The sequence below is a fragment of the Hydra viridissima genome, unplaced genomic scaffold, assembly GCF_058129835.1.
Source record: "Hydra viridissima isolate aposymbiotic clone 2 unplaced genomic scaffold, HvirCarnegie_v1 scaffold_2, whole genome shotgun sequence".
NCBI lineage: Eukaryota > Metazoa > Cnidaria > Hydrozoa > Anthoathecata > Hydridae > Hydra > Hydra viridissima.
This window is the reverse complement of record NW_028324301.1, coordinates 27075080-27087202: the sequence shown is the minus strand read 5'-3', so window position 1 is coordinate 27087202 and position 12123 is coordinate 27075080. Positions and strand designations below refer to the sequence as shown.

The 12123-nt window shown below is 37.8% G+C and overlaps 1 protein-coding gene across 2 annotated transcripts; it reads left to right on the top strand.

Annotated features, from left to right (window-relative positions):
• Positions 1 to 4773: 4773 nt before the first annotated feature.
• On the top strand, positions 4774 to 11931 carry LOC149892685 (uncharacterized). Of its 2 annotated transcripts, none has more exons than XM_090080092.1 (5): positions 4774 to 4827; positions 8085 to 10904; positions 11138 to 11203; positions 11463 to 11519; positions 11677 to 11931. In XM_090080092.1, the coding sequence occupies exon 2, from the start codon at positions 8114 to 8116 to the stop codon at positions 10901 to 10903; it is 2790 nt and encodes a 929-aa protein (XP_089936218.1). In that variant the 5' UTR covers positions 4774 to 4827; positions 8085 to 8113; the 3' UTR covers position 10904; positions 11138 to 11203; positions 11463 to 11519; positions 11677 to 11931. The 2 variants fall into 2 exon arrangements, with proteins under 2 accessions (XP_089936218.1, XP_089936219.1); XM_090080093.1 differs by lacking the exon at positions 4774 to 4827 and adding an exon at positions 5505 to 5917 and having other exon boundaries at positions 6629 to 10904.
• The last annotated feature ends 192 nt before the right edge of the window (positions 11932 to 12123 follow it).

Below are 12123 nucleotides of genomic sequence, written 5' to 3'. Positions count from 1 at the left end.
TTTGAAAAAACATTCAAAAACTACCTTTAAACATGATTTAAATTTAATAGATGAAAACTACGCTAACATTTCTTTGAAAAAACATTCAAAAACTACCTTTAAACATGATTTAAATTTAAAAAAGAACTTTCGCTAACATTTCTTTGAAAAAATATTCAAAAAGTACCTTAATCAAATGTTCTTATTACATTCTAACGTTACGAAAAGGATTTTCTTCTGTTCAAATATTTATTACAATTTAAAGTGTTAAATAATGTTACAGAAACGACCTAAGACGCCTGTTATATTAATTTAAACGAACAAAATAGATAAAAAAAAAAGAAAAACTATCATTTAAAAAAAAAAGAAAAAAAGAAAAGAAATAGAAATTGAGGAAAAACAAAAATAAGAACTTCTAACAAAGAGCTTTTCTTTTTATTTTTCAGATTTTAGATGCTTAATTCCTTGGAATGAAAAGTTGAACTGATGACCCACTACTAAGGTTGTTCCTAGCCTTCCGTTCTCAAACTAGGCAATTCTGAGAGGCTGTTTGATTAAGTACCGTTGATAGTAGTATCGCACGTAAGAGACTTCTAAAACTCTGATTATTAATTCCTTGAATGAAGAGATGACTTCATACTCACTAACGAGGTTGTTCTTAGCCATCCGTTCTCAAACTATGCAAAACAGTGAAGTTGTTTGATTAAGTATCACAGTTTGCTGATTTGCACGTGCACCATTGCCGAAACTGTGATGCTTGGTTCCTTGATTGGATTGAAGAAGCTCATCACCATGCTTTTTACAAGCTGTCCGTTGTTATGTTTTGCAATTCAGTGGTTCTGTTTTGCAATTCATTTTCTGTTTGTTTAAGTACCATCGATGGTGGTGTCGTGCATGCAAACTTTCCGAAACTCTGATGCTTGTTTTTCTTGAATGGAGAGATGAGCTTATACTTTAGGTGACTTTTAAAACTGCAGTAATTAGTGCCTCGAATGGAAAAACGAACTCATTCATTACAGACCAAGGTTGTTCCTGGCCATCCGTTAACATATTAGGCAAAGGAGAAAGTTAGCTTTATTTGTCGTGCAGATTGTCCGCTTTGACGTAAAATGCGACAAATTTGCTGAACGCTCTGTTTGCGCCGCCCAAGAGTCATTCTGTTTCTGCGTTGCTAGCGTCTGTCGGCTAAATACAACTGTAGACTCCGCGCAAGCTTTTTCACCGCAAAAGTTGTACAGAGCCACACCGAAGGCTAAAATCGACTTTAAGGTCGAAGGTTAAAATCGACCCTAGAGCTTTGAAAACGACGTCACGAAATTTTCAAGTACATCATCGAAGAAAATTACGGCGGCCAGATGCGACTCTTAGTACTAACTCTTCTAATCTTAGTACGTTAAGCATTCCAGTCGAGAGATCAGACGTTTTTTCGTCACCTAAGAGACCGGCCGATCCGTTTGCGACGCTGCGGAAAGAAAGAAGATGGCAAACCACAGGGTTGTTACCGTAACAAACCTCCGTGAGTACCTCCATCTCGAATGGCTTTTGGGGAAACGTTCGTTTTAAACTCAAAGGGATGGTTGTTAAAGCTCACAAAAGCCTGGTTAACGATTTTCTAACGGCAGAGACCGTGTTTACAATGGATGCAGGCCGTTTGCCCGAGCCCAAAGCGCAAGACCTTTCGGAGAACTCCTCTAGGTCGATGCAACGAAACTACTAGACGCGTGCACCTAGCGGCACGTTACAACCGAAGGACGCCCCTCGTGGACACTATACGAACGCAATTTTTCATTGTCCCCAGGCTTCCAAACCGTAAAACCATCCCCCTCCAATCCTAACCCCGTAATTTTCTTACTCTTTCCCCCCCCCCCCCCCCCACCCCTCTTAATAAAAAAAAAAAAGTTTCCTTCTCTCTTTTTTTCTAGCTTTTAGCCGGCCCTCCGCTAGAAGGGAATAGGGAGTAACGAAGGTTTGACATCAAAGTAGCGTTTCGTATAAGATTTGTTTGGAAAAATTTGACAATTTTTATGAAAGCCAAGCACTAGTTCAAACTGGAGATAATAAAACGAAGTCGAATGATCTCACTTCTCAAACCACTGAGCTGCCATTGGTCGGCAGTTTCATGTTTGGAGACTATTGAGCTGCCATTGGTCGGCTGTTTAATCGTTGCGATTGGTCGGCAGTTTTATCGTTGGAGACCATTGAGAGATATAAAAGGCACTTTTTTTTTTTTTTTGAGCACAACATTAAACGCTTAATCGTTAGATCTTGTTACAAAGGCACCCTTAGAATGCCGAATTGAAAAAAAAAAACAAAAACCAAAACAAACAGAAAAAAAAAAAAAAATGAAACCGAAACGGGCATTCTTTTGAGCATAACGTTAAAAGCTAAATCGTTAGAGGTTTTATTAAAAAGGCTCCTTTAGGATGCAAAAGACAAAAACGGAAAGTTTTGCTTTCCTGGCCACAAGCGATAAAATTGTTAGTAAAACGCACTCTAGCATTCTCACGTTTCAGACGTGACCCAATGTTCGAGTACTCGAACAGGTCCGCTCTACCGTGAATAAAGGTGGAACTAACACACACTACGAACTAGTCACTGTGTTGGTTTCCTGAAATTTCTACAGTCCATGAAACGTATCTTGTACAGAGTTCATAATTTTGGATCATGGGTGGGCTGCTCAAATGAGCACTCTGCCCAATTGAAACAAAGGAAAAAAAAGAAAAAAAAGAAAAAAGAAACCGAAACGGGCATTCTTTTGAGCATAACGTTAAAAGCTAAATCGTTAGATGTTTTATTAAAAAGGCACCTTTAGAATGCGATGTCCTAAAATATTTTCCTCGATATTTTAAAAAGTAAACAAATACAAAACTAAGCCTCACAACTGGCGACAACTTTCAATAAGCAAACAAAGCAACAACCTTCCTTTCGAATTCTTTATATTTTAAACGAAGACGAACAAACAAAAACACAAACAAAAACAAAAACACAAACAAAAACAAAAACACAAACAAAAACAAAAACACAAACAAAAACAAAAACACAAACAAAAACAAAAACACAAACAAAAACAAAAACACAAACAAAAACAAAAACAAAAACAAAAACGTGAGTCGACTGATTTCGCTCAACTGCCTTAGACGAGAAGTCATAAACGTTTGCTTGTGCCAGCAAATTGCAAATTAAGTTGTAAATGAACTGCACCGCAAAAGCTTAACCACAGTTTATTAAGCATATTAAGCCTTTGCTGACATGTTAGGACATTTTAAGCCTTTGCTATTATCATGAGGCTTTTGCTCCACGAGCCAAAAAAGTACGCTAGAGTTGACAAACTGCATCGCGGTCGAAAAGTGTAATTACGCCAACACTTTTATCCGTTTTAAGCATTTCGTTTTCGCACGAACAACAATTAAAGCAGCTCGTTGAGCTTAACGACGTTCGTGTATTTTTTTTCGAAGCCAAAACTTCGGCTATAAGTAGAATGAAGAGGCACTTCGAAAAACAACAAAGCTGTTCGCAGTCGATAGCAACGAGCGACAACATCTCTGCGAGTCTGGCATCAAGGTAAACATTTTTTTTTACATTTTCATTTGTTAGTGCCACTTTTGTGTACATTATGTATTCAAAAATTTCTTGCTGACGCTAGATTTTTCGTTTTCAATGAACAACAGTTGCAACCTCTAGTCGTTTGCTAAAACAGCTTGCTAGGACAACCAAATCAATCATATGTTGTGAAAATTTCTTTTTGTTCAACTGACTAAGGAAGATCGAGCGAACGCTTTTTTTTTTATAACTTGTTTGTATCATATTGCTATTAAGAAAACAGCGTTGTGTATACTAAACGTGACATAATTGGCAATTATCCGTAACTAAAAATAAGATAGAAATTACAAACTTGATACCATATTTTAATTACTGTAACAAAACTAGACGTCATCGCGTGAGAAAATAAATGTTTATGACACATAACCTATTTTTTTGTTTTTTTTTTTTCTTCTCTTTTTTCCTTTTAATCTCTTTTCTTTCGTCCAAAAAGCGTTTTGATTTTTGCCTCGCCACAAGCGATGAAATCGATAAAAAAACCTGCTCGGACATTCTCAATTCTCAACAACAAAAGCAATCAAAGTTCTAGCTCTCGAGCACGTGCGCCAACAGGTTGATGAAACCGTTCAAATATGCTCGATCGCTAGAATTTAAAAAAAGAAACAAGCCAGAAACAAACCAAAATAAAAAAAAGCCAAAAACAAAAATGGACATCTTTAGAACGCTTAAATTTTATAAAATATTTTCCTCTGCGTTTTTAACCAGCTAAACTGTCGTAAAGTTTTTTCGGTGCAGTTCATTTAAAAAACTTAGTTTTCAACTTTTAAACGTTTTAGACTTCTCGTTTAAGGCAGTCGAAAGAAATGAGTCGACTCACTCTCTCTCTCTCTCTCTCCCTTTTCGGTTTTGTTTTTGTTTACTTGTTTTTGTTTTTTCTTCGTTTGCCTTCGTTTGCCTTTGTTTGCTTTTGGAAAAGTTGTCGCCATGCGAGACTTAGTTTTTTTTTTTTTTTGCTCAAATTGAGCACAAGTGAGTTTCTAGTCTTGAAAGTGTGCAAAGTGTGGGCCAATCTGGTGGCTGGAGTGATGACACGTGAATGCTGGAAATTCCAGACTTTGAGCGGATTCAGCGTACATAGAAAGAAAAAGTAACATTCACGTGGGTCTCTCCTAAGCGTGCCATTGGTCGGTCTGCTGTCCTTAAGTACCCCCCTCCCCCCCCCCCCCCTCAACGTCACGTTTGCTCAACTTTCTCGGTCTTTGGCGCCCAGAGAAAGCTTGAGGAAGGATAAAAAATGGCGAGGTTTCGGTACTGCGTTTTCTGTTATTCTTATTTGTTTTTGTTTGTTTGCTTGTTTGTTTGTTTGTTTGTTTGTTAATTTTTTTAATTTTTTTTTTTTTTTTGTTTGTTTCGTTCGTTTGTTTGTTTGTTTGTTTCGTTTGCTTCGTTTGTTTTGTGATGTTTTGTTTTCCCTTCTTGATGGCACAAAACAGAAGCAAACAAGACTTTCGGTTATATTCGGTTATATTCGGTTCAATAAAAGTTTGTTGGTTTCTGCACAACAACAACAACAACAACAACAACAAAAGTCCCTCTGTCCCTCAAAAGCAGTTTCTCCTCTGTCCTAAAGAAGAGCCTCTTTGTAATCGATCTTGTCTGAATGCAGCTCTCCTTTTGCCTACAGGTTTTTATTCCAACCCTTTTGTTGTTGTTAGTGCCATGTTGTTGTTATTGTTATACTCTGTAAAAGCAGTTGTTGCTGTTGTACTTGTTTGTTGTTTCTAAAGACACTGTTGTTGCTGCTGTTAGCGCTGTTAGTAATCACCCACTTGGCTTGTATTTTTGTTTCTTGTTTTTGTTTTTTGTTTATTTATAAACACTCTCTGAGTAAGTGATGCTGTTGCTGTTGTTGTTGTTACAGTTGCAATGAGTGTTTGTTAATGTTCCCCCACTTGGCTTGTACTTTTGTTTTCTGTTTTGTTTTGTTTTTTTTTTGTTTTTGTTTTTTTTTTCTCAACACTCTCTGAGTAAGTGATGCTGTTGCTGTAGTCGTTGTTATAGTTGCAATGAGTGTTTGTTAATGTTCACCAACTTGGCTTGTTTATAATCTATTTTATTTTATCAACACTCTCTGAGTCAGTGATGGTGTTGCTGTTGCTGTTGTCGTTATTATGCTTGCAATGGGAGTTGTTACTGTTCACCCACTTTGCTTGTTTTGTTTTTATTTCTTTATTTTATCAACACCCTTTGAGCCAGTGATGCTGTTGCTGTTGTTGTTGTTATAGTTGCAATGAGTGTTGTTAATGTTCACCCACTTTGCTTGTGTTTTTGTTTTTGTTTATCAACACCCTTTGTGTCAGTGATGCTGTTGCTGTTGTTCTTATTACAGTTGCAATGAGTGTTTGTTAATGTTCACCAACTTGGCTTGTTTATAATCTATTTTGTTTTATCAACACTCTCTGAGTCAGTGATGCTGATGCTGTTGTTGTTATTGTGCTTGCAATAAGTGTTGTTAATGTTCACCCACTTTGCTTGTTTTGTTTGTGCTTTTGTTTTTGTTTATCAACACCCTTTGAGTCACTGATGCTGTTGCTGTTGGTGTTATTATAGTTGCAATGAGTGTTAATGTTCACCCACTTTGCTTGCTTTATTTGTTTGTTGCTTTTTTTTTTATCAACACCCTGCGAGTTAGTGATGCTGTTGCTGCTTTTGTCATTTTACTTGTATTTATAGTTGTTACTGTTCAGCCACTTTGCTTGTTTTTTAATCTGTTTTATTTTATCACCACTCTCTGAGTCAGTGATGATGTTGCTGATGCTGTTGTTGTTATTTTACTTGCAATGATAGCTGTTACTGTTCAGCCACTTTGCTTGTTTTGTTTGTTTGTTTGTTTGTTTTTTTTTTATCAATATCCTCTGAGTAAGTGATGCTGTTGCTGTTGTTGTTGTTATAGTTGCAATGAGTGTTTGTTAATGTTCCCCCCCCCCCCCCTTGGCTTGTACTTCTGTTTTCTGTTTTGTTTTGTTTTTGTTTTTTTTGTTGTTTTTTTTCTCAACACTCTCTGAGTAAGTGATGCTGTTGCTGTAGTCGTTGTTATAGTTGCAATGAGTGTTTGTTAATGTTCACAAACTTGGCATGTTTATAATCTATTTTATTTTATCAACACTCTCTGAGTCAGTGATGCTGATGCTGTTGTTGTTATTATGCTTGCAATAAGTGTTGTTAATGTTCACCCACTCTGCTTGTTTTGTTTGTGCCTTTGTTTTTGTTTATCAACACCCTTTGAGTCACTGATGCTGTTGCTGTTGGTGTTATTATAGTTGCAATGAGTGTTAATGTTCACCCACTTTGCTTGCTTTATTTGTTTGTTGCTTTTTTTTTTATCAACACCCTGCGAGTTAGTGATGCTGTTGCTGCTTTTGTCATTTTACTTGTATTTATAGTTGTTACTGTTTAGCCACTTTGCTTGTTTTTTAATCTGTTTTATTTTATCACCACTCTCTGAGTCAGTGATGATGTTGCTGATGCTGTTGTTGTTATTTTACTTGCAATGATAGCTGTTACTGTTCAGCCACTTTGCTTGTTTTTTTTTGTTTTTGTTTTGTTTGTTTGTTTGTTTGTTTTTTTATATATCCTCTGAGTTAGTGATGCTGTTGTTGTTATTATGCTTTCAATGAGAGCTGTTACTGTTCACCCACTTTGTTTGTTTATAATCTGTTTTATTTTATCAACACTCTCTGAGTCAGTGATGCTGATGCTGATGCTGTTGTTGTTATTATGCTTGCAGTGAGAGTTGTTACTGTTCACCCACTTTGCTTGCTTATTGTCTATTTTATTTTGTCAACACTCTCTGAGTCAGTGATGCTGATGCTGATGCTGTTGTTGTTATTATGCTTGCAATGAGAGTTGTTACTGTTCACCCAATTTGCTTGTTTTGTTTTTTTATTTGTTTTTTTGTTTGTTTTTGTTTTGCTTGTTTTTTTTTATCAATACCCTCTGAGTCAGTGATGCTGTTGCTGTTGTTGTTGTTGTTGTTATAGTTGCAATGAGTGTTTGTTAATGTTCCCCCACTTGGCTTGTACTTTTGTTTTCTTTTTTGTTATGTCAACACTCTCTGAGTCAGTGATGCTGATGCTGTTGTTATTATGCTTGCAATGAGAGTTGTTACTGTTGTAGTTATGTCTGTCATTTGTCCTTGTTAGCAAGTTCTATTTGCCCTCTCTTGCCTTTTTTCAACACAGTTTCTTTCTTTGAGTCATATGGTTGCGAGATCCTCTCAAACTCCATCTCTTTATTTATTTGTTTCTTTTTTTTTTTTTTTTTTCTCATTCTCCTTCTCATAATAGCAATCACTGCTGCCACCATGCATGTAATGCTAGTTGCTCTCATTCTTTTTCATTTGCTAGTGGAAACTTTGTTTCTTCTTGTTGCTCTCTTTTCTTTCTTTTTTCTCTTTTGCAGAGGATTCGAAAAAACACAGCTCTTCCCTGCAGTTGTAAACATTCCAGGATTCCAGGATGCAGGCAGAAGAAAAACACTCTCACTAACTGTCTTCTTTTTTTTAGCATAAACCGTTGCAAACAAACACCTGAACATGTCTTCTTCACAAGAAAACAACACTGTTGTTGCCCCTTCTCCGAACTCTAAAGCGAAAAAAAAGAAAAGAAGGCAGTCACAAGAACAGAGAGACTTAAAGCTCAAAAACAAAGTCAGGGCCGCATTAGTTGCAGCGTGTGGCTCCGTAAACAGGGTTGTACCTTTCTATGGTACCAAGAAGAGGTACGCTGTTAGCTGTCCGATGCCTTTGTGCAAACATTCCTCCACAAGCATTAAAAGACACTTGACTAAAAAAGATCATTCTTGGACTTTGGATGAAGCTTCCATCTTTTACTCTGCAATGGTCAGGAAGTTTCAGCATGCTCGTCTCGAACGCAAGTCCGGCTGTCCAAAACCTTACCCCTGTTTGCAATGTTGGAAGTATTACGACCGACTGGACATACACTTGAAAGAGACTCATTTCTACGATTCCAAGACGATCAAACAAAAGATTGCAGAGGCAAAGCGATACGACAACGACAAGCTCTATGTCCCTCAATTTATTCGACCTGCCTTCTTTGGTATTAAGCCAGTAGCTGAACAAGCGTCTGCATCAGGCTCTGCATCCTCTGCTCCTGGGCCTTCCTCCTCTTTTTCTTCTCCGGTTCTTTCCTCTGATCCTCTTTTAAGCTTGCCCTCATCAGTTGCTGGTTCGTCCGAGGCTCCTTCTGCAAACCAATGCACCTCTGTAGAAAACAAAGAGCTGAACACCGAATCCGTCCTAGACTCTGATTTTAATTCCTTAAAGCACTTGGTTTCCAACTCCTCCGTCTTGACAGAAGATAAGAGACTCTTGTTTCAGCTGGACAAAGATGCTTTTCACTTTTATTACCAGTCAGCAGATGAGCTCTTCAGAGATTTTGAAAAGTGGCTTGTGGTAGCCAACAACAACACTTTGTCACAAGCAAAGATCTACAAAAATGCAGTTGTTGAAATATTGACATGTTGTGACAGCACGCTGACGCTGCACCCGAACGCTCTCACCAATTCCAACGTTTTGGAGGATAGATACTTTTCCATGCACTTTAAAAACATTCAGCTCAATTCCAAGCTGAGTGAACTTGACCAAACAAAAGCCATGTCTTGTCACACGTTGTACAACCGCCTTGTCTACCTTTGTCTCCTGTTTCGTTTCAGTGAAGCCAGGAATGTCTATTTCGGACTTTCTCATGAGGCCATCCGACGTTTGCGCTGCAAGGTGGAGGAGTTACAAAAAGTGCTGAGGCCCTTTCGTTCTTTGAGGAGGAGCCTTGTGAAAAGCAAAAAATGCATCAACATCATCAATGTCAGTTTGCTGAACGAATATGGCAAGTCTGCATACGTAAGACAGTTAGTGGAATCGATTAGAAAGCCGTCTCTTACACCGACTAGAGACAATGCTGTGTCTCTACGAAACCATCTTCTGCTCTCTGTCACTGTAATTAACAGTTTAAGAAAATCTAACATTGCTCTTTTAAACATTAGAGACTACATGGCTGCTGAGAAGAGTGAGTGTGGATATTGCATTGTGCAAGAGCGCTACAAAACAGCATACAAGTACGGAGCCAAAAACATTCTAGTGCCGAACGACTTGAAAGTGTTGATCGATATTTATTTGCTGAGATACAGAGACCTTCTTGTCAACGACTCTCACTACATGGCTGCAGACACCAAGACTGTTTTGGAGTTGAGCGACTGCTACAGGCCCCTTTTTCCATCGATGAGACCCAACAAAGACGAATGTGTGACACTCGGTGCAACTAGAGTGCCTGTTTACCAGATGGGTTCCTCTGCTATCTCCTCTTGCCTGACGTCCTGCTTCAGAAAAAGCCAAGTAAACATTCCCATGAAGCGTCTTACTCCCACTTGCATTCGCGGTTCGATAGCCACTTACTTTGCCAACAACAGCAAAGAAGATCGCGAGCGGTTTGCTACACTCTACATGAAGCACAGCAGGAACACAATGGATAGCTTTTATGTGTCCCAGTGGAACGCTGCAGAGGAGTTGCGCTTTGCCCTGGGCATCGGACAGTCCTTCGGAGTCATAGAGTCTTTGACTGTTGAAAAGTCTGAGAGACCACCAAAGAAGGAGAAGGATGTGATGGACTGGCTCCAAACTAATGCAGAGGAGTACGGTTTTCATGAGGTTGAGGACATCTTTGAGGAAGATTTAGACTCCGGTTCTGACTCTGAAGAATGTGCTGCTACTTTCAGCTGTACCACAGTGGTTCCGTTTTCTCCAGCTGTAGAAAACAATGTTCCTTTAGAGGATAGCAACGACCATGCCGTAGATTTCTTGTGTGAACCTACCTCAACTCCTGTTTCGTCTGTTCCATCTGAACAAACAATCGCTGGTCCAGTTCTTGAACTATCCCCTGCTCTTGCACAACTAGTTCCTAACGAACAAGCTGTTTGTATGGATGTAGATCAGACTCTAGCTGTTCCTGTTGGCACAGCTTGTTCTCCTCTTGCATTAACATTATTTCCTGATGAACCGGATTTTATTGAACACCATGCAAAACTTTCTCCAGTTTACTTTAATGAGCAAGTGGTTGCCAAACCTGTTTCTGCTTCTCCTTCTCAGCAAGTCGCTTTCTGTCCTTCAAAAGAGGTCTTTTCTGTTCCTCTGACTCCTAGCCTTGTTGCTTTTCAGCAAACATTGGCCAAACCCAGTTTGTTTCTTTCATCTGATCCAGTTTCAGCTGTTCCTGTCCAACAGGCTGGTACTGTTCTTGCAAAGCAGCTCTCACCTTATGCTGTTCAATCTGTTGGTAGCCTATTTAGCCAAAGTCTTGCCTCTACATCCTGAGGTAAATTCTTTTTGATTTTTGATTTTTGATTTTTATGCAAATCTCAACACGCTTTCAAAAAATGAAAATGCCCAAATCAACTCCTTGCCCTATTGTTATTGTTAGAGCTGTAAAAAAAACAAAACAAAACAAAAAAACAACACAGAAGTGTGTATGTATTTGTTGCAGGACTAATTCTGTGATTGCTTAAATGTTTATACAAGTGAATGATACTAAAACTGATTATGTTTTAGAAGTAAAAGATCCAAGAAGAAAAAAAATCAAGTTGGAAATGCCATCTTTCACTCAAGAACTCATCGGTAATGTAAAACCTAATTTATACAAAGATATATAAACACAAACCTCTTCTTGCACAATTTCAGATGGTTAACTGTTAACAAAAACTAGCCATCATTGCTAAGTGCACTTTTAGAAAGTTGTGTCTACCCGATTTCTAATGATGAAGTTAGAAACATCACCGTTAGAAATCATGCACAGCTTGTTATCATCTCTAACACTTAGAAACTGTTGATGGTTTTTATGAATTAGAAAAATGAACATGGTTTTATTTTATTTCAGGATCAACTCAGCCAAGAACAAAGGAAAACAAAGCAGAAGTTAGCCAATGCCATTTAGGTAATCTTTCAAAAACCAGTTATTGCTATCAGTGCAAACAATAAGGTCAACAAAAAAAAATAAATAAAAAAACAGAATAAATCTTGTCTTACTTCAGAACCAAATGAATATTTGATTTAATCACTTTGTGTTATGACTTGAGTTTGTAAAATTTTAGATGAAATAGTTGAAGAGCTGAATGCTTGCCCTGGCCACAACGAATGGTTCAACACCAGAAGTTTTCCACGATGTGCAGCTTTGGTGTTGGCATACATCTTGCAAGACGTGTTTACAGATGTAAGCTCAAGTTGCTCGTACAAAGATTACCTTGGCATCTTGGCAAATCATAGCAGTGACAAGCTCATTCATGTCTTGCAAAAGTACTCCTACCAAAGCCATATTAAAGACAAAATTAAAAACATGAAGCTAAAAATTCAAAAAGAGGGTAGTTTAGAAAAGTTTGTTCAATATGGCAATATCGTGAAACCATTTATGTAGTTTAGATAAGTTTGTTCAGTTTGGCAATAAAGATGGGCCTTTTGTGTAGTTTGTTTTATCTATGCTTTTGCAAATATTTTTATCTGTTTCGCTAAAGACATAATAAACAAGAAGTTCTGTTAAACTG